Genomic DNA, 21862 nt, shown 5'->3' on the forward strand with positions numbered 1-21862 from the left:
CTCAGGGGGTGAGCCGCACCCCGAGGAATGCAGGGACATGTGGGTGTGAGTGTGTGTGTGTGTGTGAGAGAGAGAGAGCAGTGTGGGCAGTTGAGCGTCGGCATAGGAACGAGGAGGTCAGGGTTCAATTCCAGTCAGGGCACCGGCCTGGGTTGCAGGCTCCATCCCTAGTGTGAGGCATGCAGGAGGCAGCTGCTCCATGATTCTCTCATCATGGATGTTTCTATCTCTCCCTCTCCTTTTCTCTCTGAAATTGATTTTAAAATTTATTTTTTTTAAAAAAAGGGGAAATTATGGGCTGCCCTTCAACTATATTCCCTAGACACTCAGCCTCACAGAGCTGGTGTACCCCCACACTCGGGCCCCGCCTCGGACCCAGGACCAGGCCACAGCTTCCTCTCTGCTTCCCCTTCTCCTTTCCTCTGCCTTCCCTGCAGGGAGTCAGCTCCCAGAGGTGCGAGTTCTGGGCTGGGGGCTCAGGAGGCCACGTGGCTTTGGGGGCGACCAGCACACCCGCTCCCAGCGCAGCCTGCTCCTGGGCACACAGGGTGGGCAACAGGCTCCGTGACGGTGAGAGAGAGAGAGAGAGAGAGAAAGATGGAGAGAGAGAGAGAGAGAGAGAGAGAGAGAGAGAGAGAGAGAGAGAGAGAGGGAGGTGGAGGGAGAGGGAGAGAGGTTATGAGGAGTCCACTCAGCCTCTGTGGAGACTGTCAGGTTCCAAGACGTGCCATGAGCAGCTCTAGACTCAGAACGCCGAGTGTGCGCTCCCTCTGGAGGCCGGGGTACCAGCACCCAGCCTCAGGCGACTGCCCAGAGGAGCGCCATTCTATGTGTGGGCGGCGCAGGCTTTCACTCCTTTCTGTCCTCACCTGATGGGATGAGGCCCACCACCCCAGGCAGGGCCGTCTGCTGTGCTCTGTCCCCCTTCGGTGGGCTCTGGTCTGCAAGCACCGCAGACAGGCCCAGAAGCACAGCGCCCCCTGTCAGGGGCCAGCCAGCACCCTCACAGGACGGCTCTGTTATTTCTCTAGGGTTTCTATAAATTTACTTATTTTTTACAATTTGGGACTCCTGTGTATGGATTAGCATATTATGATTACAGTGAAATGAGGTGCGGCTGTGTTCCAGTTACCATGCAGCTGACAGTCCTTCAGTCCTTGGCCAGTTAAATGTCCCTCACGTGTATTTTGCCCTCCCAGCTGCTCTGGCACGAGCACGGCACTGACACTGTCCCTCTGTCCTCAGCCCTCTGCGGAGGCTACGTCCACGGGAAGAGTGGCACCGTCCTCTCTCCGGGGTTTCCGGACTTCTACCCCAACTCCCTCAACTGCACCTGGACCATCGAAGTGTCCCACGGGAAAGGTAGGGGTCCGCCTCCCCGTGTCCCTCACCTGTCCACTCCCCGTGTCTCTCCCGGGTCCCCTCCCCTTATCTGTCCGTGTCCCCCTCCCCGTGTCCCTCACCTGTCCGCTCCCCGTGTCTCTCCGTGTCCCCCTCCCCATGTCTCTCCGTGTCCCCCTCCCCGTGTTTCTCCCCGTGTCCCCCACCCCGTGTCTCTTCGTGATCCCCTCCCCATGTCTCTCCTGGGTCCCCTCCCCGTGTCCCTCACCTGTCCGCTCCCCGTGTCTCTCCTGGGTCCCCTCCCCGTATCTCTCCGTGTCCCCCTCCCCGTGTCTCTCCGTGTCCCCCTCCCCGTGTCTCTCCGTGTCCCCCTCCCCGTGTCTCTTCGTGTCCCCCTCCCCGTGTCTCTTCGTGATCCCCTCCCCATGTCTCTCCTGGGTCCCCTCCCCATGTCCCTCACCTGTCCGCTCCCCGTGTCTCTCCTGGGTCCCCTCCCCGTATCTGTCTGTTTCCCCCTCCCCGTGTCTCTCCGTGTCCCCCTCCCCATGTCTCTCCGTGTCCCCCTCCCTGTGTCTCTCCATGTCCCCCTCCCCATGTCTCTCCGTGTCCCCCTCCCCGTGTTTCTCCCTGTGTCCCCCACCCCGTGTCTCTTCGTGATCCCCTCCCCATGTCTCTCCTGGGTCCCCTCCCCGTGTCCCTCACATGTCCCCCTCCCCGTGTCCCTCATGTGTCCCCGCCTTTGCTCCCAGGGGTCCAGCTGATGTTCCATACCTTCCACCTGGAGAGCTCACACGACTACCTGCTGGTCACGGAGGACGGGAGCTTCTCGGAGCCCGTGGCCCGGCTCACGGGGTCGGTGCTGCCCCACACGATCAAGGCGGGCTTGTTCGGCAACTTCACGGCCCAGCTGCGCTTCGTCTCGGACTTCTCCATCTCCTACGAGGGCTTCAACGTCACCTTCTCAGGTGCACTGGGCTTTCCTCTCTTCCTAGAAATAACAGTGCCGCTTGTCAGCAAATGTGTGGGTGTGGGTGTGGGTGTGGGTGTGGGTGTGGGTGTGTGTATGAATGTGGAGTGTGTGGTCGTGGTTGCATGTGTGAGTGTGTGTATGAATTTGGGGTGTGTGGTTGTGTGTGTGAGTGTGCGTGGAGGGATGTGTGATTGTGTGCATGTGTGGGGGGGCTAGAATGGTATGTGTTTGTGGGTGTTTGGTGGATGTGGTTGTGTGTGTGAGTGTGGGTGTGTGTGGAGTGTGGGGTGTAGTTGTGTGCATGCATGTGGGGTGTGGTTTTGTACATGCATGTAGGGGTGTGGTTGTGTGCATGTGTGTGGGTGTGGGGTGTGTTTGTGTGCTTGTGTATGGGGTGAGAGTGTCTGGTGTACATGTATGAGGGGAGTGGGTGTGTACATGCATGTGGGGTGTGGTTGTGTGTGTGATTAGAGATAAGTGGCTGACAAATAACTCCCATTAGTTGGTGGGAAGTGGGGCTGAACCCCCTGGAAATGAGAGGCACCCACGGTGGTCCGCTCTGCAAATCTCCTCTGTAAAAGCATCACTCTTACCCACAAATCCTTGCACTGCTGGCCAGCATTCCCCCTGCCTCCTGGGGACACTGAGCTCGCTGGAGGCGCCCTCCAGACCCTGTGCCCGGTCCTGTAGGTCCCCGTCTGAGCGTTCACAGGGTGAGGAAAGGACTCGCCCGCCAGGCACGGCGGTGGAAGGCGCCTGCAGGCCTGGGTCCGCTTTAATCCCAGCCGGTGTCCTCAGCGTGTCTGCGTGTCTGCCCGGCCCCACGCCGCTCTCTCCCTGCAGAGTATGACCTGGAGCCCTGCGAGGACCCCGGCGTGCCCGCCTTCAGCCGCAGGATCGGCTTCCGATTCGGGGTCGGGGACGCGCTGACCTTCTCCTGCTTCCCGGGGTACCGCCTGGAGGGAGCCACCACGCTGACCTGCCTGGGCGGGGGCCGCCGTGTGTGGAGTGCGCCTCTGCCAAGGTGTGTGGGTAGGTGGTCACACGCTTTCATTTCATTCACCCAGGGGCGGGCCCGGCGCAGCCGGGACGCGGGCCCTGCATGGTGGGAGGAGGGCGAGGACGAGGGTGAGAGCCAGGGTGGGTGTGGGCGTGGACCGGCCACTTAGCTGCCTGCCAGGGGCGAGCCTCAGGCGGGCTGTGCCCTCTCAGCTGGAAGGCCAGCTCCTTCAGCCCCACAGTTCATGACGGAGGGACAGACGCTGCGTCAATCGTATTTATAAAGGGAACGAGGTAAAGTGACACTGGAAACCACACTGGGAACACGGCCTTGGACACGCTGTGGGAACACGACATTGACACGCTATAGTCACACAAGCTCTGACACGCTGTAGGAACACAGCCTTTGACAGGCTGTAGGAACATGACTGTTGACACGCTGTAGGAACACAGCCATGGACAGGCTGTAGGGGCAGCCCTCGGACAGGCTGTAGGAACAGGCCTCAGACAGGCTGTAGGGGCAGGCCTGGGACAGGCTTTAGGGGCAGGCCTGGGACAGGCTGTAGGAACACAGCCATGGACACGCTGTAGGGGCAGCCCTCGGACAGGCTGTAGGAACAGGCCTGGGACAGGCTGTAGGAACACAGCCATGGACAGGCTGTAGGAACAGGCCTCGGACAGGCTGTAGGAACAGGCCTCAGACAGGCTGTAGGAACAGGCCTGGGACAGGCTGTAGGAACAGGTCTGGGACAGGCTGTAGGAACAGGCCTTGGCAGGCTATAGGAACAGGCCTCGGACAGGCTGTAGGGGCAGGCCTGGGGCAGGCTGTAGGAACAGGCCTCGGACAGGCTGTAGGGGCAGGCCTGGGACACGCTGTAGGGGCAGGCCTGGGACAGGCTGTAGGGGCAGGCCTGGGACAGGCTGTAGGGGCAGGCCTGGGACAGGCTGTAGGGGCAGGCCTCGGACAGGCTGTAGGGGCAGGCCTGGGACAGGCTGTAGGGGCAGGCCTGGGGCAGCTGCAGTAGCACAGCCGTGGGCCGCGGTGAGGACGGAAAGCGGGTGTCTCCCTGGCACGGCACGGCGGAGTGTAAAGCCTGCGGTCCCGCGTGTCTCTGTGGCAGTGTAAAGGCTCTAGTCCTGCCTGGTCTTTGTTTGGCCGCTGATGGGCCCAGGCCTGTAAGCGGGCCCTGAAGTCGGGGTGGAGTCCGCGTGTCCGAGTTGTCCTCAGAATCTGGACGGGGCTCCCCGACGCCAGCAGGAAGGTGTGCAGGCGCTCGGAGACGCGCTGGGCAGCATGGAGGGTTAGGGGGCCTGGGGGCACATCCGTGTGACTGGGAGGGGCAGCAGGAGGCGGAGCCACAGGGCTGAATGGCAGTGTTCTGCCTGCAGTCCAAGAGCCTGCACCTGCTGCCCCTGCTGGGCACAGGCAGCCCCACCACCTGCCACCGGGGTCAGAGCACGCTGATGCACAGCGAGCGCCAGAAGTCCTTCTGCAGAGTCCCTGAGAACCCTCGATGGCGAGACTGGAGCCCACGGCGCCCGCAGGGCACAGGCCCACCCAGCCGGGATGCCTGGAGGCCGAGGGGAAGTTGGGAAAATAAGATTCCGTCATCCTCAGAGCTCTGCACTGGTAGCTGGGAACACCCACTTCCCATGACGGAGCGCCTCCCGGTGCCGTTGGTGGAGGGCATCCCCGATCCAAAGCGAACGCTGGCTTCCCATTTCCACGGAGCACAGCCCGCCAGGCAGGACCCCTGCGCAGACACCCCAGCAGTGCACTGAACGGGCCCCCATCGCCTGCCAGACACACGTCTGCTCACGCCTGCGCTCTGGCTTTCTCCCCGAATGGCACTCTGCCTCTCTGCGGTTATGATATTTACTTGAGAACGGGGGCACTTTTGAACGTGGCCTCCAGGAAAACTATGCACCGCGCCTTAGAGCTGCCCCCAGCCCCCAGGATCCTGGGACCCGTTCCCTCAGGCCGGAATTACCGACCTACATGGTCTAAGACCTCAAAGAAGCTCTCACCTCAGTGAAGTCAAGCAGCATCCTACAGACCGCACGGGGGAGCAGCCTGCCGATCACAATAACCCACTCGCCGTGACTCCATTCCATCGGATCATCTCCTCCGCTGCTCTGTGTCTGGGTCTGCACGCTGTGGCCTACAGTGTGCGATGAGGGTACCTGGGGCGGAGTGAGCCCGAGCAGCCCTAACTCCAGAGCAGACGGCACGCTGAGCTCCTTTCCCTGCCTAACTCCTTCCCCAGACAGCTCTGTGAGGTCGGCACCGCTACCCCGAGGTCCATTATACCGACGGAAATGCTGAGCCCACAGCTGCTGAGACCTGTGGCTACGGTCACGCAGTTAGCCAGACTGGAACATGCCTGAAACCAAGGTTCCCCACCGCCTCTCTGCCCGCAGCCGCTGGTGCTTGGCCGGTGGCCACAGTGTGCCTTCAATCCGCAGGTTAGCCATGGCGCTGAGATCCGCAGGGCCCATGGCGCCTGGGCTGTTTCCCGCCTCTCCTTCTCCCATTTTCCCAGTAGCTTCTTCCATGGGGAGGTGGCAGGCAGTGCCGCTTCCTGTCATTGCTGGTTCTCCCAGGTCTTCCCCAGCCACACTCTCCACACAGCCCTGAGGTCCTCACTGCCTCCCCGGGAAGGGACACTTCCATCCTGAAGGCGCCCCAGCTCCAGGAGACCCCCAAAACATACACAAATACATGAGCACACGTCTGTCCAAGCACACACACACCTGTCCAAACACGCACATGCCTGAACAAGTGTCTGCACACCTCAGTGTGCACATGCCTGTCCAAGCACCCACAAGCCTGTCCAAGCACACACACACACCTGTCCAAGCACGCACATGCCTGAACAAGTGTGTGCACACCTCAGTGTGCACATGCCTGTCCAAGCACCCACACGCCTGCTAAGCACACACACCCCTGCACATGAACATGTACATGCTTGGCAGCTGTACTATTTCAGGGCCACTTGGGGCCCTGGCGTGTGGAGCCGAAGGCATTCTAACGGAGGCGCTCGCTGGCGCGGGTGAGGAGCCGGTGCCGAGAGGCCGGGCACCTGCGGGGTCCTCAGGAAGCAGGGCTGCGCTCGCTCTGCTGACCAGAGGTTCAGGGTGGCTTTATGGGAACTTGGGCCTGGAAGGGAGGTGGCCCCTTTGGTCAGGAGGAGGACTGCCTTCCATCCCGGATGCACTGTGGCCGCGCGGGCAGAGGAGGCCCGTGCGGGTGGGAAGCCTGGTTAAATAAACGCGCCCGGTGGTGCCATGGACTGAAAACGCAGGGAAATGGCACCGCCATGACCGTCGTATTGGGACAGGGAACCGGCCATCTCGTGAGGCTGGAGTGAGGTAAGGAGAGGAGCTGTGTCGCCCGGCGGTGCCGCAGGTGCTGGGACTCGTGGATTGTTCCAGAGCGCGCTGTGGGGTGGCATGCTGCTCCCATGGGCTGAGGCATCCTAATAAGAAAAACAAGAAAACCCTGCCGGCCAGCCTGGCTCCGTGGAACCAGTAGGTCCGGGTTTGATTCCCAGTGAAGGGCACAGGCCCAGGTTGCGGGCTCTATCCCCTGTAGGGGGCACGAGGAGGCAGCCACCAATGACTCTCTTTCCTCGATGATGTTTCTATCGTCCTCTCCGTCTCTGAAACCAGTAAAAACATTTTCTAAAAGAGAAAGAGCACCTTGGACACGGTTCCTCCCTGTGCAGCCGGGGAAACGCTCGAGGTCGCAGGTCTGTGGCTACAGCGGATCGACGGCAGACACGCTGGGAGGAGGGAGGCTGCGCGGCTGTCACGGCGTCTGCTGACACAGGCGTTAACGCCCAGCCCTCTCCCTTTCCTCGTAGCTGAGTGCGGGGCGAGGGTCACGGGCAGCGAAGGGACGCTGCTGTCGCCAAACTTCCCGTCCAACTACGACAACCACCACGAGTGCATCTACAGCATCGAGACGGAGGCGGGCCAGGGCATCCGCCTGTGGGCGCGGACCTTCGAGCTGCAGGCCGGGGACTCGCTGCGGGTAAGGCTCCTCCCTCATGGCCGCCCCCCGCAGGGCCCCTCCCGCCGCAGCAGCGGTGCCTGTGGATACTGCACTCAGACATTCCTGTGGCGCGCGCTCCCCAGCCTGTTTCTCCCCTGGGAAGCGGCAGGGAGTGCCACGTGAAGGAGGGAACGTGGACTGTGAACAGCGGGCCTGTGCTCCTGGCCTGGCATTAGCGGTATATCTTGGGCAAATCATTTAACACTTCTAGCTTCCAAACATGTAACACACCTAACGCTGATGGCTGTGTAGCGGTGTAATGTGGTGTGTGTCTCCAGCCCTGTGCCTGGCACTCACAGGCAGTTACAGCTCGTGGGGCCCCAGCCTGCCCCTGTGGCCACTCTGTGTACACGCGGCCCGGCATGCAAAGCTGCGATGACCGAGACGTGACTGTGGACACATTGCGGCCACTGTCACGGGCCCACGGGGCCGGTTCACATGGAGGAGCCACGGGGACTGGACAGACTCAAGGCAGCAGGCCCGTGGCATGAGCTGGGGCCCTCAGCAGGGCTCCGTGTGTCCTGTGATGGCGAGCGTTAGGCTCAGGAGCCCCAGGTCTTGCCTTGACCTAGAACCATGGTCAGCAAACTCCTTAGTCCACAGAGCCAAATATCAACAGGGCAGTGATTGAAATTTCTTTGGAGAGCCACATTTTTTAAACTTGAACTACTTCTCACATACCACTTCTTCAATATAGACTCCCCCAGGCCGTGGTATTTTGTGGAAGAGCCACACTCAAGGGGCCAAAGAGCCGCAAGTGGCTCATGGGCCAGGGTTTGCCGACCACGGCTCTCGGACATCCCACCTCCAAGTGGAGATGCCCGTGACCTCTGAGGCTCCTGAGACCGCCCCTCTCCTGGGACCGCGCAGGGAGCGGGGCCCCCTGGGGGCAGGGTCCAGGGAGCTCGCACTGCGGCTCGAGCCTCGGGCGTCAGACAGGCCGTGAGCAGCACAGACCAAGGCCAGACCTCGTCCCGTCCGTGGCCCCTCAGTCTGCAGAGACGGGGCCACTTGTCCAGGTCACACAGCTGAGCCTTGGCAGATGGGCACATCTCTCTTCTCCTTCCCTTTGCCAGAGTCTGTGGTTTCCTTCTTTTCTTATTTATTATTGATTCCAGACAGAGAGGAAAAGAGAGGGAGAGAAAGACCAGTGATGAGAGGATAATCAGCTGCCTCCTGCATGCCCCCTGCTCAGGATTAAGCCCACAACCCGGGCCTGTGCCCTGAGCAGGAATTGAACTGTGACCTCCTGGTTCATAGGTTGACACTCAACCAGAAATGTCGGCTGGGCTGGGGTTTTTGCTTTTATAGGCACATGAGGCTCCTGCTGACACCCCCACCCCAGTCACCCCAGGGCTGTGGGTCCCACCTTTGTTAAGCTGTGAGGCTGGAGGATGTGCAAAACCAGCTGCAAGGGACTGTCAGTGCCCCCTGCACTCCCCCCCCCCCCGTCTGTCATCTCTTGCAAGGATAGAGGGGTCCCTGTTGGGGCCTTGACCCCATTGGCCACGACGCACTCAGGTCAGGAGCTCCAGGCGGAAGGGATTCCCCCTCCCGGTCCACGTGGGACACGTTTCTGTGCCGAGCCCAGAGGAGCTGTTCCGGGCCGGTCCGGGGCGTCTGTGGGCGGCTCACGTGCAGCACTGGTAACTGCGCAGCAGAAGCCATGAGCAGTGACCGGCTCTCCTGACCGCCAGGTGTTCGACGGGCGGGACGGCGCCTCCCGGCCCCTGGGCACCTTCACGCGGCGCGAGCTGCTGGGCCTGACGCTGAACAGCACCTCCAACCACCTGCGGCTGGAGTTCGACAGCGACGGCGAGGACACGGCCCCCGGCTTCCAGCTGAGCTACAGCAGTGAGTACCGGGCCGGCCTCCGGTGTCTCCGCGGAGCACGGGGCCCAGCGACGGGCTCTGGGAATCTCTGACCCGAGGCCACGGCACCGGAAATTACACCCGGGAGGGGGCGCCTGGGCGGATCCCTGTGGCCACAGGGTTAGTGTCTATATCGGGCAGAGAGCAGTGAAGGCCTGGAGAGGCAGCAGCCGCCCGGCCCAGCACCCATCCAGCTGCCACAGGGAAGGTAAGTGACTCCAGCCCGCTTAGGCGGGCGATGGCTGAGGAAGGGTCAGTTAACCTCGGGCAAAAATACAATTTCAGCGGCCGAGGTCCTGCGCGCCGTCTCAGTTCCATGGGAACGGCCGCGGAGGAGGCGCAGTGAAGGGAAGCGTGTGGAGTCCAGTGTGTGCTCCTGGGGCAGCTCCCGGCGTGTGAGCCAGCGCATGGCCCTCCTGCGGCAGAGGCTCTGCTGTAGCGAGTGCCATGGTCCACACGTGTCCCTGTCAAAGCCACGGCTCTGACCCAGACCAAGTGCTCGCCCGTGGTCCCTCTAAGGCCGGTTCACGTGACTGCGCATTGTTGCTTCGCTTGCTCTGTTCCTGGAAGGAGCTGAAGCCACGCCCTCGCTCTGCCCCGAGCCTTCGCGCCTGGAGGTGTGGTGCTTGGGGAGGACGAGGAAAGCTCCTTAGGGCACAGAGTGCACGGCCGCGCACCCGGGGTCCTGGCCCTCCTGCTGCCCAGGGAGCTGACCAGCCAGGCCTCCCAGTGCCTGGTCCTCGGGGTGAGGGCCTGGGCACAGTGCTGTGTGCTCCTCTGGGATTCGTGGCCAGTGGCCTCCCCACGCAGCTCCCAGGAAACGCGCACCTGAGAGTCTGTTTCCCGCCCCACCACCTCCCCCACCTCCTCGCTGCCTCCTGTCTCTGCCCACTCTGCAGCTGGAGCCGTCCATGACGGTGCTGTTTCTGTATTCTCATGGTGTGCAAAGGTCACCGGACAAATCCACGCCGACTGTGCTCACAGCCGGGGGCTGTGGAGGGGTGCCGGGCTGTCCCAGAACCGCTCCCCCCCCCCACTCCGCCTTCTGTGCTACTAGCAGCTGAGAGGCCCCTGCCCCAGCCAGGAGGACGGGCCACAGGGCTGTGGCTTCTCTGCTCCATCCAGCAGACTGGCTCCCAAGGCCACGCTCAGCCCCTGTGGGCCCGGTGTGTCCCCGCTCCCAGCACAGCTCCCCGCTTTGGTGCCCGCCCATTCTCTGGGTGATGAGGAGAAACCTTGGGTCTGTGGATCTATTTGTGGGCACTTGGTAATTTTAAAACTTCAAAGAGGAAGGGAGAGAGAGATAGAATGTCTCTGATGAGAGAATGATGGGTCAGCTGCCTCCTGCACGCCCCCCACTGGGGGTCGAGCCCACCACCCCGGCCTGAGCCCTGACCCGGAATCAATCCCTGACCTCCTGGTTCCTAGGATCACGCTCAGCCACACAGGCAGGCGGCACGTGGTGATGTTTCACATGGCAGCGCAAACTCTCTAAAAGGCGGGAGGAAGAAACACTGGTGACAGTTGCTGCTGGGCTCCTAGTCCAGTCAATTTTTTTTTTTTTAATATATGTTATTGATTTTACACAGAGAGGAATTGAGAGGGAGAGAGAGTTAGAAACGTCGGTGAGAGAGAAACATCTACCAGCTGCCTCTTGCACACCCCCCACTGGGGATGTGCCCGCAACCAAGGTACATGCCCTTGACCGGAATCGAACCTGGGACCTTTCTGTCCGCAGGCCGACGCTCTATCCACTGAGCCAAACCGGTCCTGGCCTTGTCCAGTCAATTTGAGGAGAGTAATTCTCTTCTCCGCCCGGGTCCCTGTTTGTCTCGCGTGCAAAGCAGACGCTCCAGTGGGTGAGGATGACCAAAGCGAACAGGCAATCCACAGAAAACAAAGGCAGGCGCTCGGGGGCACGCCAGCCAGCGCCCGCCATTGTCCGGAGCCTGACGCGCCGCCCTGCGGGAACCGCGGGAGCTAGACAGTCTGGGGGTGCTGATGGCTCCACAATCAGACACGATTAAATTCCCATTAAGTTCTTAGCTTTAAACACAGAGTAATTACGTCTGGGAAACCCCAAGCAGCCACCATGTGCTCGGAAACCTGAGAGAAATCACCGCCCCAAAAGCTGCTGTGCCAGGCACGGCTACAGAGCGTTTTGAGCAAATCATTAGAGCCGAAGCCTGCGTGAGGCACCTCCAACGCTCTCCCGAACCCGGGAACCGCCTCGCGCTCGCTAATTGCGTTCCTTAAGGAACCTTCCTCTGAAATGCTTCAGATCCATAATTAATCCGCCCACAGGAGCGGATTAGAAAATGCCGACAGAGGAAATGAAATATATAGTTTACTAAACATCCTCAAGTTTCTGGAGTGGCTACGGATCCATCCATCCATCTCCTCTTTCCCATTCCAAGGACTCTCCCACACCTCTCGTGGTACATTTGACATCTCTCTCTATTGATGGGGACGGCCACAGGGTTTTCCCGAGGGCTGAGAGATCCCGGGTGCTGGAATGACCCAGAAGCCTCCAGAACGTCCCGCGTCACCGCTCCGCAGCTCTGGGCCTTGGCGAGTAGCTCCTTTACCTCGTGTCCACGAGGCAGAGGCCCTGTGCCCAGGTGGTAGGTGGTTTCCTGAGGCTCCGGACGGGGCATGGCCGGCCAGGCCCACTCCAGGTCCGCTGCGGAGCCGGGCCGGCGATGGGGTGTCTCAGACGCGGCAGGGTCCCCCCGCCGATGAGCCGCACGCACACTGAGGGTGTCAGCGAACCTGGTGGCCGCGGCCAGGGAGCCACGCAGCCTGGGGGATGGGTGCCATGTGCCGTGGCGTCCATTAAGCAGCCGCTGGGTTCTGAGCAGCAGGCAGGGCAACAGGCCACGGAAGGTGGCTTCCGTCACCAGCCCAGCTCTCCGCTCCGGCCAGCCTGCTCTCAGACTGCCGTTACCTGCTGGTCCCCAGGGACCTGGATGGGAGGCATCAGGCAGGCCGCCTGGCGGTGGGGTGGGGACGAGGTGTGTGTTTGGACCCCCCTGCGCCCCTCACAGGGATGCCTGGTCCTCGATACAAATGGTGAAGGCGGGGCCGGTTGTTCCAGCCCCGATGCCTGTGGCACCGGGTTCCTGGAGCTGCCTGATGCCCAGGAGCTAGGCCCCCCTCAGGGCACAGGAGCTACCCTCTCCTTCCCCCTCCCCCTCTCCCTCCCCCTTCCCCTCTCCCTCCCCCTCCCCCTCCCCCTCTCCTTCCTCCTCTTCTTCCCCCTCCCCCTCCCCCTCTCTCTCCCCCCTCCCCCTCCCCCTCTCCCTCCCCCTCTCCTTCCTCCTCTCCCTCCCCCTCTCCCTCCTGGGACTGGAGACTGCGAACAGAACTCCCGCTGATGGTGCATGGCTGTTTTCTAAGTTTCAGCAAATATTTGCACAAAGAGAAGAGGATTCTGGGAATCGGTCTCTGTTGAATTCGGGATTATTTAAAATTGGTTGCCTTTTCTGGTATCTCTCAGGAACATTCCCGGAACAGTTACCCTCCGATCGCAGGCCGCGGGGCGGTGTGGGCAGCAGCAGGCTCTGTGGACAGGACCCCCTTGTTATGTGAATGGGGGACAGCCGCCCTCACAGCTCACAGGCCGCCTGAGCGCGGGAGCACCGGTCTGTCTCGGGATGCGGTCCGGAGGGATCGGCCACGGGGTGCAGCCCACGTGTGCTGTGCGGGAGGCGAGCGTGGGCACAGAAGGAACATGTTCCTGTTCACAGACGGGCTGGGAGGGCCCGGGCCTGGCGAAACCTCGCTCAGCGGGCACGTGGCTGACAGGTCCCCTCGACAGGGGGGCTGGTGGGCGGGGCCCAATCAGTGTCCCTCCCGTGGCTCCTCTTTCGTGGAGCTCGACGCTCTGTGTGGTCTGATATTTGACCCTAACACATCTCCTCTGTACCGGGCTTGTTCCTTCTTCCCAGGTGACTGTCCAGAGCTTCTTGGTGATAGTATGAGACCCTGTACCCTGATATGTGAATGCAGGTATCACACGTGACGTATGGGTCACATGTGACACACATATGTGTTTATGGTGATGGCAACAGCATTTTCCAGACGATGAGAGACCCCGATCTGGAGTAACCAGAGACGCCCAGAGCCACCACCCCACTGCTGCAGGCCTTCCCTGGGGGACCCCACCCCCGGCCGCCAGCCCATTGTTGAGTTTTTGTTTCAGTTCAGACATGGGGTACCGGGAGGGCAGACTCCACAGGCTGAGGAGGAGACGCTTGGGGCGAAGGGCATGAGGGAATACAGGGGAAGTTGGGGGCGATGGAGGAGGCTGTTTCCTGGCAGCCCACCGGGGATGTGCCCGCAACCAAGGTACATGCCCTTGACTGGAATCGGGACCTTTCAGTCCGCAGACCGGCGCTCTACCACTGAGCCAAGCCGGTTTTCGGCACCAAATGTTGTTTTTAAAGCCTTCCCATGTGTTATGTACCAGCAAATATTACAGTCGGGAAACACGCATTTGCTTTCATGATTTTGAAAGCCAGGTTGTGGACATCTCCTTTAGAATGGGTAGGCATGCGGTCTATCTTGTGTTGTAATGACACCTGAATAGCATTCTAAGCTGACTCATAGCTGTGAGTCCAAGGCACTTATTAACAAACTAGAGGCCTGGTGCACGGAATTCATGCATGGGTTGGTGAGGGTGTCCCTCAACCCAGCCTGCACTCTCTTCAATCTTGGACATCCCTCTCACAATCCAGGACTGCTGGCTCCTAACCGCTTGCCTGCCTGCCTGCCTGCCCTATTGACTCTAACTGCTTCTGCCTGCCAGCCTGATTGCCCCCTAACTGCTCCCCTGCCAGCCTGATTGCCCCCAACTCCCCTCCTCTGCCAGCCTGATCACCCACAACTGCCCACTCCTGCTGGCCTGATCGCCCACAACCGGCCACTCCTGCCACAACCCGCTTCCTCTGCCAGGACCAGCCTATTCCACATGGCACAGAGCCGCAGGCCTCACAGGCCTCACCACTCGGCCCTGCCTGCACTGGGCACTGCCTCCACTGTGCACATGGCTTGTGACAGCACGGCAGGAGAGCGTGACATCACCTCGGCTCTCACTGTATAGGATAGGAGTTAAATTAGGAGCCAGGGCCACACACCATGTGTCTGTACCTCCTGTTTCTCACCTGGGGACGCATGGCAGAGGCCCTGCCGCCTCCTGCCTGCAGGGAAGGGAGCTCCAGGCTGGGGTGAGCCACGCGCCCAGGGCGCCGTGAGCATGTGACACCCACACACCAGCCGTGGGCTCCAGGGGACGGAGGCTCGGGAGGAGCCTCCCGGCAGCCGCGCGGGCATGGACCGAGCTTGACCCCGAAGTGGCTGCGGTTCGCCGCCGGCGTCTGGGCTGCCCTGAGGCCACCAGCTGGGACGCGGGAGCATGGTGGGTGACAGGGTGTCACAGGCTGTGACAGGAAGAGCACCCACCGGTCTCCTCGCTGATCCTGCGGGAAACTTCAGGGGGAGGAGGCCCAGCCTCTCTCTGGGGCCCTCCCCCGGCCGAGTCCCGCATGGCCCCGCTCACCCTCCCCTCCCCGCAGGCTTTGACCTGGTGAAGTGCGAGGACCCCGGGGTGCCCAGCTACGGCTACCGCGTCCGGGACGACGGCCACTTCGCCGACACCGCCGTCGTGTTCAGCTGCAACCCCGGCTACGCCATGCACGGCAGCAGCACACTGACCTGCCTGAGCGGGGACCGCCGAGTGTGGGACCAGCCCCTGCCGTCCTGTGTGGGTGAGTGGGCCGCTCCTGGCAGGGGCCAACCTCAGCCCGGGCACTCCCACTGCCGTCCCCTCCGACGCGTTTTATCCTCCTGACGACTGTGTAGGATTGTCTTAAATATAGTTTTATTGACTTCAGAAAGGAAGGGAGAGGGACAGAGAGTTAGAAGCATCCGTGATGATAGAGAAGCAATGATAGGCTGCCTCCCGCATGCCCCCCACTGGGGATTGTGGAACCCTGACCTCCTGCTTCATAGGTCAGTGCTCAACCCCTGAGCCATGCCGGCCAGGCTGTGTGTAGGTTTTTAGGTGGGAAAGACAGGTGTTCTAGTTCCATTTTATGGAGACAATATGCGGAGAATCATTAGAGCTGTAGCATGTGGGTTCGTGGTTTATGCTCTCCACTGTAGTTTCATGAAAGACAACGTCTTTCTGTCAGGGCGATGCGTGGGAACAAGGACGGGAAGGAACGATAGACAGGGAGTGGCGTGTGATGTGTCATGTGTGAAACACAGACGTGACGGGCTGTTTCTCTGTAGCCAAACGAACCCGTGACCCCTCCCGCGTCTGTGTCTTGCAGCGGAGTGCGGCGGGCAGATCCACGCGGCCACCTCGGGGCGCCTGCTGTCCCCCGGCTACCCGGCTCCCTACGACAACAACCTGCACTGCACCTGGGTCATCGAGGCCGACCCCGGGAGGACCATCAGGTGCGTGTCGTTCGGCGACTTGGGGATGGAGGCGTGCCGGCTGCTCTCGCCTTCGTGAGCCCTGGGGGTGATCGGGAGGTTGCTGAGCTACAGGAGAGAGCGTGCTGAGGGGCGAATGGTCTGAGGGCTCACGTGCTGATGGTGGTGTTCCTTTGACAATGTGTGGTGACCACGTATAACAGAGAAAAGCAGAATGTGCATCAGTTAGCATTTGCTACGTAACAAGCTGCCCCCCTGTAAAAAAAACAAACAAACAAACAAAAAAAACTAGTTGCTTAAAACAATTATTTGCTCAGGATGTGATGGGTGGTCTGGGCAGCTCTGGTCTGTGCACGCTCAGCCAGGTGGTCCGAATGGCCTGGCTCAGGTGTGCGGCCTCAGCGGGACGGTTGGGAAGGCAGGGTCCTCTCCGTCCCAGTTTCTCGTCTGCCGTGGGCTGATCGCGGTGGAAGGCCCTTGGTGGCAGGAGGTGCCAGGCTTCTCAAACTTCCGCTTGCATCGAATTCGCGCACCAGTCCTCTAGTTAATGAACAGTGCTCCGAGGTCATCAAAACGGACAGCTTTAATGTGAACTGACTTTGATGTTGAACTATTGCATTCTGGGAAAGAACAGTTGTTCCACCCATGTCCTGTCCCGGGGTCTTTTCCCTTCTGTTGCACACCTTCCCGTGTCAGAGTTCACCTAATTCATGACCAGATCTTTGTAACCCCAGGCCTAACGTCCTTTTTTTTGGGGGGGGGGGGGGGGCGGGGGAGGCGGTGCGGAGAGAGGCAGGTCGGTATCCACAAGGAACCTGGTTGATGTCCAGCTGCACCTGCACATGTTCCTGGCGATGCCGCCGCGTTGATGACAGACGTGCAGTTTGGGGGATGTTGATTTGGACAATAACGGACTGAAAAGCCTGTAACATGTTCCTGTAGGCTTCGTATGCTTCTACAATAATACTCAGGAGAATGGGTCTGGTCTTAGCGTTGGCTTGTGGGCCAGGCACGGAGTCCTGGTTGGTTCGTTGTTAACGTATCGACCTCATTGCTTCACTGTTTACTTGAAAACAAGGAAAATGCCGCTTATGTAGCCATCATGCCAGGGATTGAAGGACTGAGCATTTCTTAATAGAAACAAAACTTGTTGGACATTCATACTATGATTTATTTTTGCACTGTATATATTTTTTTACTCTAAAAAGTGTGTACGTTCAGACTCATGAAGAATATCTGTGAGTGTATTTGAGCCAAACTGTCCACAATTGCCAGGAAACAGAGTGTCAATGGGCTGGGATAATGTCCCGTTTTCACTCTGTTTTACACATTACAATGTGAGTGGGTTACATGGAATCCACTGGTGACAGGTTAGGGGGCGGGAGACAGCAAAGCCGGGAAACCCTGGGATTGGGTAAAGTTGAGATGACAGACACGTGCTTCTTTCCTGAGGAGGGTGCAGGACAGTTACAGTCAGTGCTTAGCTCAGTGACAGGGAGGGGTGTGCGGGCTCTGCAGGGGTGCCTGCGCTGTGGGGGGTCGGAAAAGGGAAACCACTTGGGTGTTCCAACACTCTGTTACCGCAGATGCATAGACAGCAAACAGCTGGTCAGGTAAAGAGGGGCCTCTGTCAGGGCAGGTCCCGCCTAGCCTGGGCCCTGACTGCCCGCCATGACAGCTCTTAGTAAACAGTTTCAGTGCAGACCCCCCTGTGGTCACCGGAGGCCCCTTAGTGTACAGGGCCGCAATGGGGGCCTCCCTGGCTGTACCCTGAGCACGACCCTCCCGTCTGCAAATGCAAAGCCGCAGGCCTCAGCAGTGGTGACGGTGAGGGTGGCGTTTCTGTTGTCACTGCCGCCAGCTCTGATTTCACCGCCGCCCAGAGTGCTTGCTGCTTCTGTGTGGCCGTAACTTTTGTTCGTGGTCACGGAAGACCCAAACAGGCGCTGCCATGGGGCGCTTGGCCGGAGGACGCTGGTGATTCTGACGTGTGGGCTGCAAAGCTGTCACCTGAGCAGAACATAATGAAACGTCTCATGCCGCACATGGGGCCGCATGGAGCATATGCAAGGATTTTCCTGTCATCCATAAATGGCCCGGCCGTGTCTCCGTGGCCGGCTGTGCAGGCTGCCCCTGGGTTTGCGTGGCTGCTCTGCCGTGTACATGCAGGAAGACTGGCGGTGCACGCATTGCTGTCCGAGTGCAGCCTTTCCCCGCAGTCATGAGTAGCCCAGGGCCCGAGCCTGGGAGGGGCGTGCAGGGGTGAGATTCATGGGAGGAAAAATGAAGGGCCGTCCCAGGTGCCCAGTGTCTTGGCCACAACCAGGTAGCCCGTCTCCGCCCCACGTGGAGGCCCAGCCCTGCCTCCACCGCCCAGAGGAAGGGCCGGGTCCAGAAACCCCTGCTGTTGGCCTGGCACCCCTGACAGGAATGACGGGGACCACTGACGGGGACATGGTGGTCACCACTGTCCTGGGGACTCTGACGTCTCCGAGAGCCCGGGCACCTCTGCTTCCTTAGCTCCTCGTCCCAGCCCTGCTCCCGCTCCCCCTGCTCCCGCTCCCCCTCCTCCCGATGACCCCATCCTGATCCCAGGAGGTTCTCATTTTCAAAAGCAGTTTGACTCCTATCTCCAGTGTTTCCCCAAGATCTGGGCTGTGCCTCCAGGGCCCGTGGGGTGGACCGCCATGGATTTCTTCCCAGGAGGCCGAGGCCGTGGGAAAAGCTGTGTGTGAAAGCCACGCTGGTGGGCCTGGCTCTCCCTCCCTCTTACCTGCTGTTTCCAGTTCCTCTCCCCCTCACATCCCTGGCATTTTAATCTTCTCCCAACTGCCCTTTCCAAACCCCGCCGCTACCCGCTGGTCCCAGAGTCCCTGCCCCTGGGGTGGTGCTCTGCCCTGGCACCTTATCTCCGATGCTCACCCGGGCCCGTGTTTCAGAGGGCGCGCTCACTGTCTCCATCTGTCCGTCCATCTATCCGTCCATCCAGCGCAGTACCTTTCTCTATCGATTACACACTTGCTTTATTAGAAGTCCTGAAATTGCGTAGTGTAATCCCCACCTTCGTTTTTGGCATTAGATCGCCATGGCTGTTCATGGCTCTGCATTCCCACATGCATTTCACAAACACGTGCCTCTTTCTACCCCGGAAACGGCTAGGATGCCTATTGGAATCACAGTCGGTCCATAGATGGATTGAAGGAAAGCTGATGTTGCGGATGGTGCTGAATTCCAGTCCCGGCACGGTGCGTTGTCCCGATCATGGAGATCCGAGACAGTGTTCCTCAGTCTGCACGTGTGTTCTGTGCGTGGGCCTTGCACGTCTCAGCGTGACTCCCGCTCTCGCCTGCTTTCTGATGACGCTTCATCTCATCTTGGGTGTGACTCTCTGGACGTGACCTTCCAGGGCCTCACTCTGCCCAGTGGGAAAAGCAACTTGAAGACAATACTAGCCCACAGCAAAGCGACATCGATGATGTCATTATTGGTGGACACACGAAGGGCCCTGTGCATCGTCTGGGAATAAGTACGTGCACACATGGATGGAAATTGTGAAAACATAAACAGGATGGTCCATCTGAACTTCAGAGCGTGGGTGACCGGAAGGACACAGGACCACATGGGGGAGGGGGGGGCGGGCATGTGAGAGCGTCCATAAGGTTTTATTCTTTAAAAAGGTCTGGATCCAATGGGGTTGACGGTTACCACCGCGGCAGGGGAGGGGTACACACGTGCCTGCTGTAGTCTGATCCTTTCTGTGGAATAAAAATACATTTCATGCGGGCATTTAAAAACCAGCTGTTCATACTCTGTGCAGGTGAGATATTTTTGAGCATGTAACATACACAAAATAGATCGTTTAGAAGTGTGTGCAGTCTTTCCGATGTCATCTTTTCCGATTTCGTATCTCCCTTACAACCCTGTGATTGCGCGGTCAGTCAGGAGCTGTAAGTCAAAGCACTGGGAAGGCGACGGGCTGGCGGTGGGCTCCGCTCCGATCTGTCTGAATTGCGCAAATAGGACCGGATTTCGCTGCCTCCTCTGACGGCGAGCTCCTCGCGGAGATGCTGGAGTCCTTCTGGAAAATGTCTGAAATCCAATCAGATGCTGTAACTTCATAAAGGAAGGAGTTGCTATTACACTCCGCCGCCTGTACTCCCCGAGAGCTTTAAATGTCATAAAGGAAGGAGTGGAGGGGACCCACCCGCCTTCGCGTTGCTATTGCAAATAACGCCTTTTCTGAAAATGCAATTTATGGGAACAAATACAACATCAGACCCCATCATAGGGCTTCAGGCAGACAATCTAGTGTCATCCTTTCCTGCTGGCGTGGATGCTGCCCCCTCCTGGGCACGACAGGAACAGCACCAGCTCCACATGGAAAACCTGTGGGATCCTTTTCACACAAAGCTCTGTCCCATGTGTCTTGATGGCCAGGAAGCTTTGTGTGATTGCCAGGAGCGGACAGCCCCGCTCGCATGGCTCCGTGGTTGAGCTTCAACGTATGAACCAGGAAGTGATTCCCGGTCAGGGCATTTGTCTGGGTTGTGGGCTCGATCCTCAGTGTGGGGTGTGCAGGAGGCAACTGCTCCGTGATTCTCTCTCATCACTGATGTTTCTATCTCTCTTCCCTCTCCCTTCCTCTCTGAGAGCAATAAACATATATTTTTTTAAAAGAGCTGACAGCCTCAGGAGGGATGGTTTCATCCTTAAAAAGTAGCCCAGGACGTGGCTCGGGGCTCTGCGCACCCTGGCAGGTAGAGGGTCCTGCCATGGGGCTCCCGCTCTGCCTGGGTGTGCAGCCCTGTCTCGGTGCAGTTAGCGGTGATCAGGCCAGCAGCAGAGTGGTTAGGGGGAGCCAGGAGCCGGCAGGCGTCGGGGTGGGATGGAAGCCGGCGCCATGGCCGGTGTGCGTTGCTGGGCTCCCCGTGCGCCCTGGCCGGAGGCGATGCCGAGTGACATGACTGTGTGTCTCCGCAGCCTCCACTTCATCCTGTTCGACACGGAGAAAAGCCACGACGTCCTGCGCGTGTGGGACGGGCCGGCCGAGCGCGCCATCCTGCTGACGGAGTGGAGCGGCTCCGCACTGCCCGGCGACATCCACAGCACCTTCAGCGCCCTCACCCTGCAGTTCGACAGCGACTTCTTCATCAGCAAGTCCGGCTTCTCCCTGCAGTTCTCAAGTGAGTGCTGCGCCCCCCCCTCCCCCAGGCCCCTGGGGACCAGCGCCTGGTCCTGGCTCCCCACTGGGAGGGCCTGTGCCTGAGCACAATGTGGGGAATTAAAGAGCGTGTCAGAGAGAAGGCTTGTCTTAGGAAACCCTGCTTCATTAGAGTGGCTATGTCTGTATCTACATCTATAATACCCATATCTACATAGCTATGTCCATATCTATCTATAATACCTATATCTACATCTATAATACCCATATCTACATAGCTATGTCCATATATATTTATCATATCTATATCTACATCTATAATACCCATATCTACATAGCTATATCCATATCTATCTATAATACCTATATCTACATCTATAATACCCATATCTACATAGCTATATCCATATCTATCTATAATACCTGTATCTACATCTATAATACCCATATCTACATAGCTATATCCATATATATCTATCATATCTATATCTACATCTATAATACCTATAGCTACATAGCTATATCCATATCTATCTATAATACCTGTATCTACATCTATAATACCTATATCTACATAGCTATATCCATATATATCAATCATATCTATATCTACATCTATAATACCTATATCTACATAGCTATATCCATATCTATCTATAATACCTGTATCTACATCTATAATACCCATATCTACATAGCTATATCCATATATATCTGTCATATCTATATCTACATCTATAATACCCATATCTACATAGCTATATCCATAAATATCTATCATATCTATATCTACATCTATAATACCTATATCTACATAGCTATATCCATATCTATCTATAATACCTATTCTATATCTATAATACCTATATCTACATAGCTATATCTATATATGTCTATCATATCTATACCTACACCTATAATATCTATATCTATATATCTATCATATCTATATCTACATCTATAATACCTACATCTATATATCTATATACCTACCTGTCTATCATATCTATATCTATATCAT

At 58.6% G+C, this 21862-nt stretch overlaps 1 protein-coding gene across 35 annotated transcripts in view; it reads left to right on the forward strand.

The window, feature by feature from the left end:
* The window catches only part of CSMD1 (CUB and Sushi multiple domains 1), a 574681-nt gene that overhangs the window by 450627 nt on the left and 102192 nt on the right, over window positions 1-21862 (forward strand). For all 35 annotated transcript variants that reach the window (XR_014794550.1, XR_014794551.1, XR_014794558.1 and 32 more), the window contains 8 exons: window positions 1246-1362; window positions 2091-2306; window positions 3155-3343; window positions 7177-7346; window positions 9065-9221; window positions 14816-15007; window positions 15575-15701; window positions 20661-20863. Coding sequence is in view for 3 of the 35 variants with exons in the window: in XM_084878313.1 (XP_084734439.1) it covers window positions 1246-1362; window positions 2091-2306; window positions 3155-3343; window positions 7177-7346; window positions 9065-9221; window positions 14816-15007; window positions 15575-15701; window positions 20661-20863 (1371 nt within the window). In the remaining 32 variants the exon portion in view is untranslated. The remainder of the gene's footprint in view (window positions 1-1245; window positions 1363-2090; window positions 2307-3154; window positions 3344-7176; window positions 7347-9064; window positions 9222-14815; window positions 15008-15574; window positions 15702-20660; window positions 20864-21862) is intronic.

Source organism: Pipistrellus hanaki (genome assembly GCF_964339955.1).
Source record: "Pipistrellus hanaki genome assembly, chromosome: 3".
NCBI classification, from domain to species: Eukaryota; Metazoa; Chordata; class Mammalia; order Chiroptera; family Vespertilionidae; genus Pipistrellus; species Pipistrellus hanaki.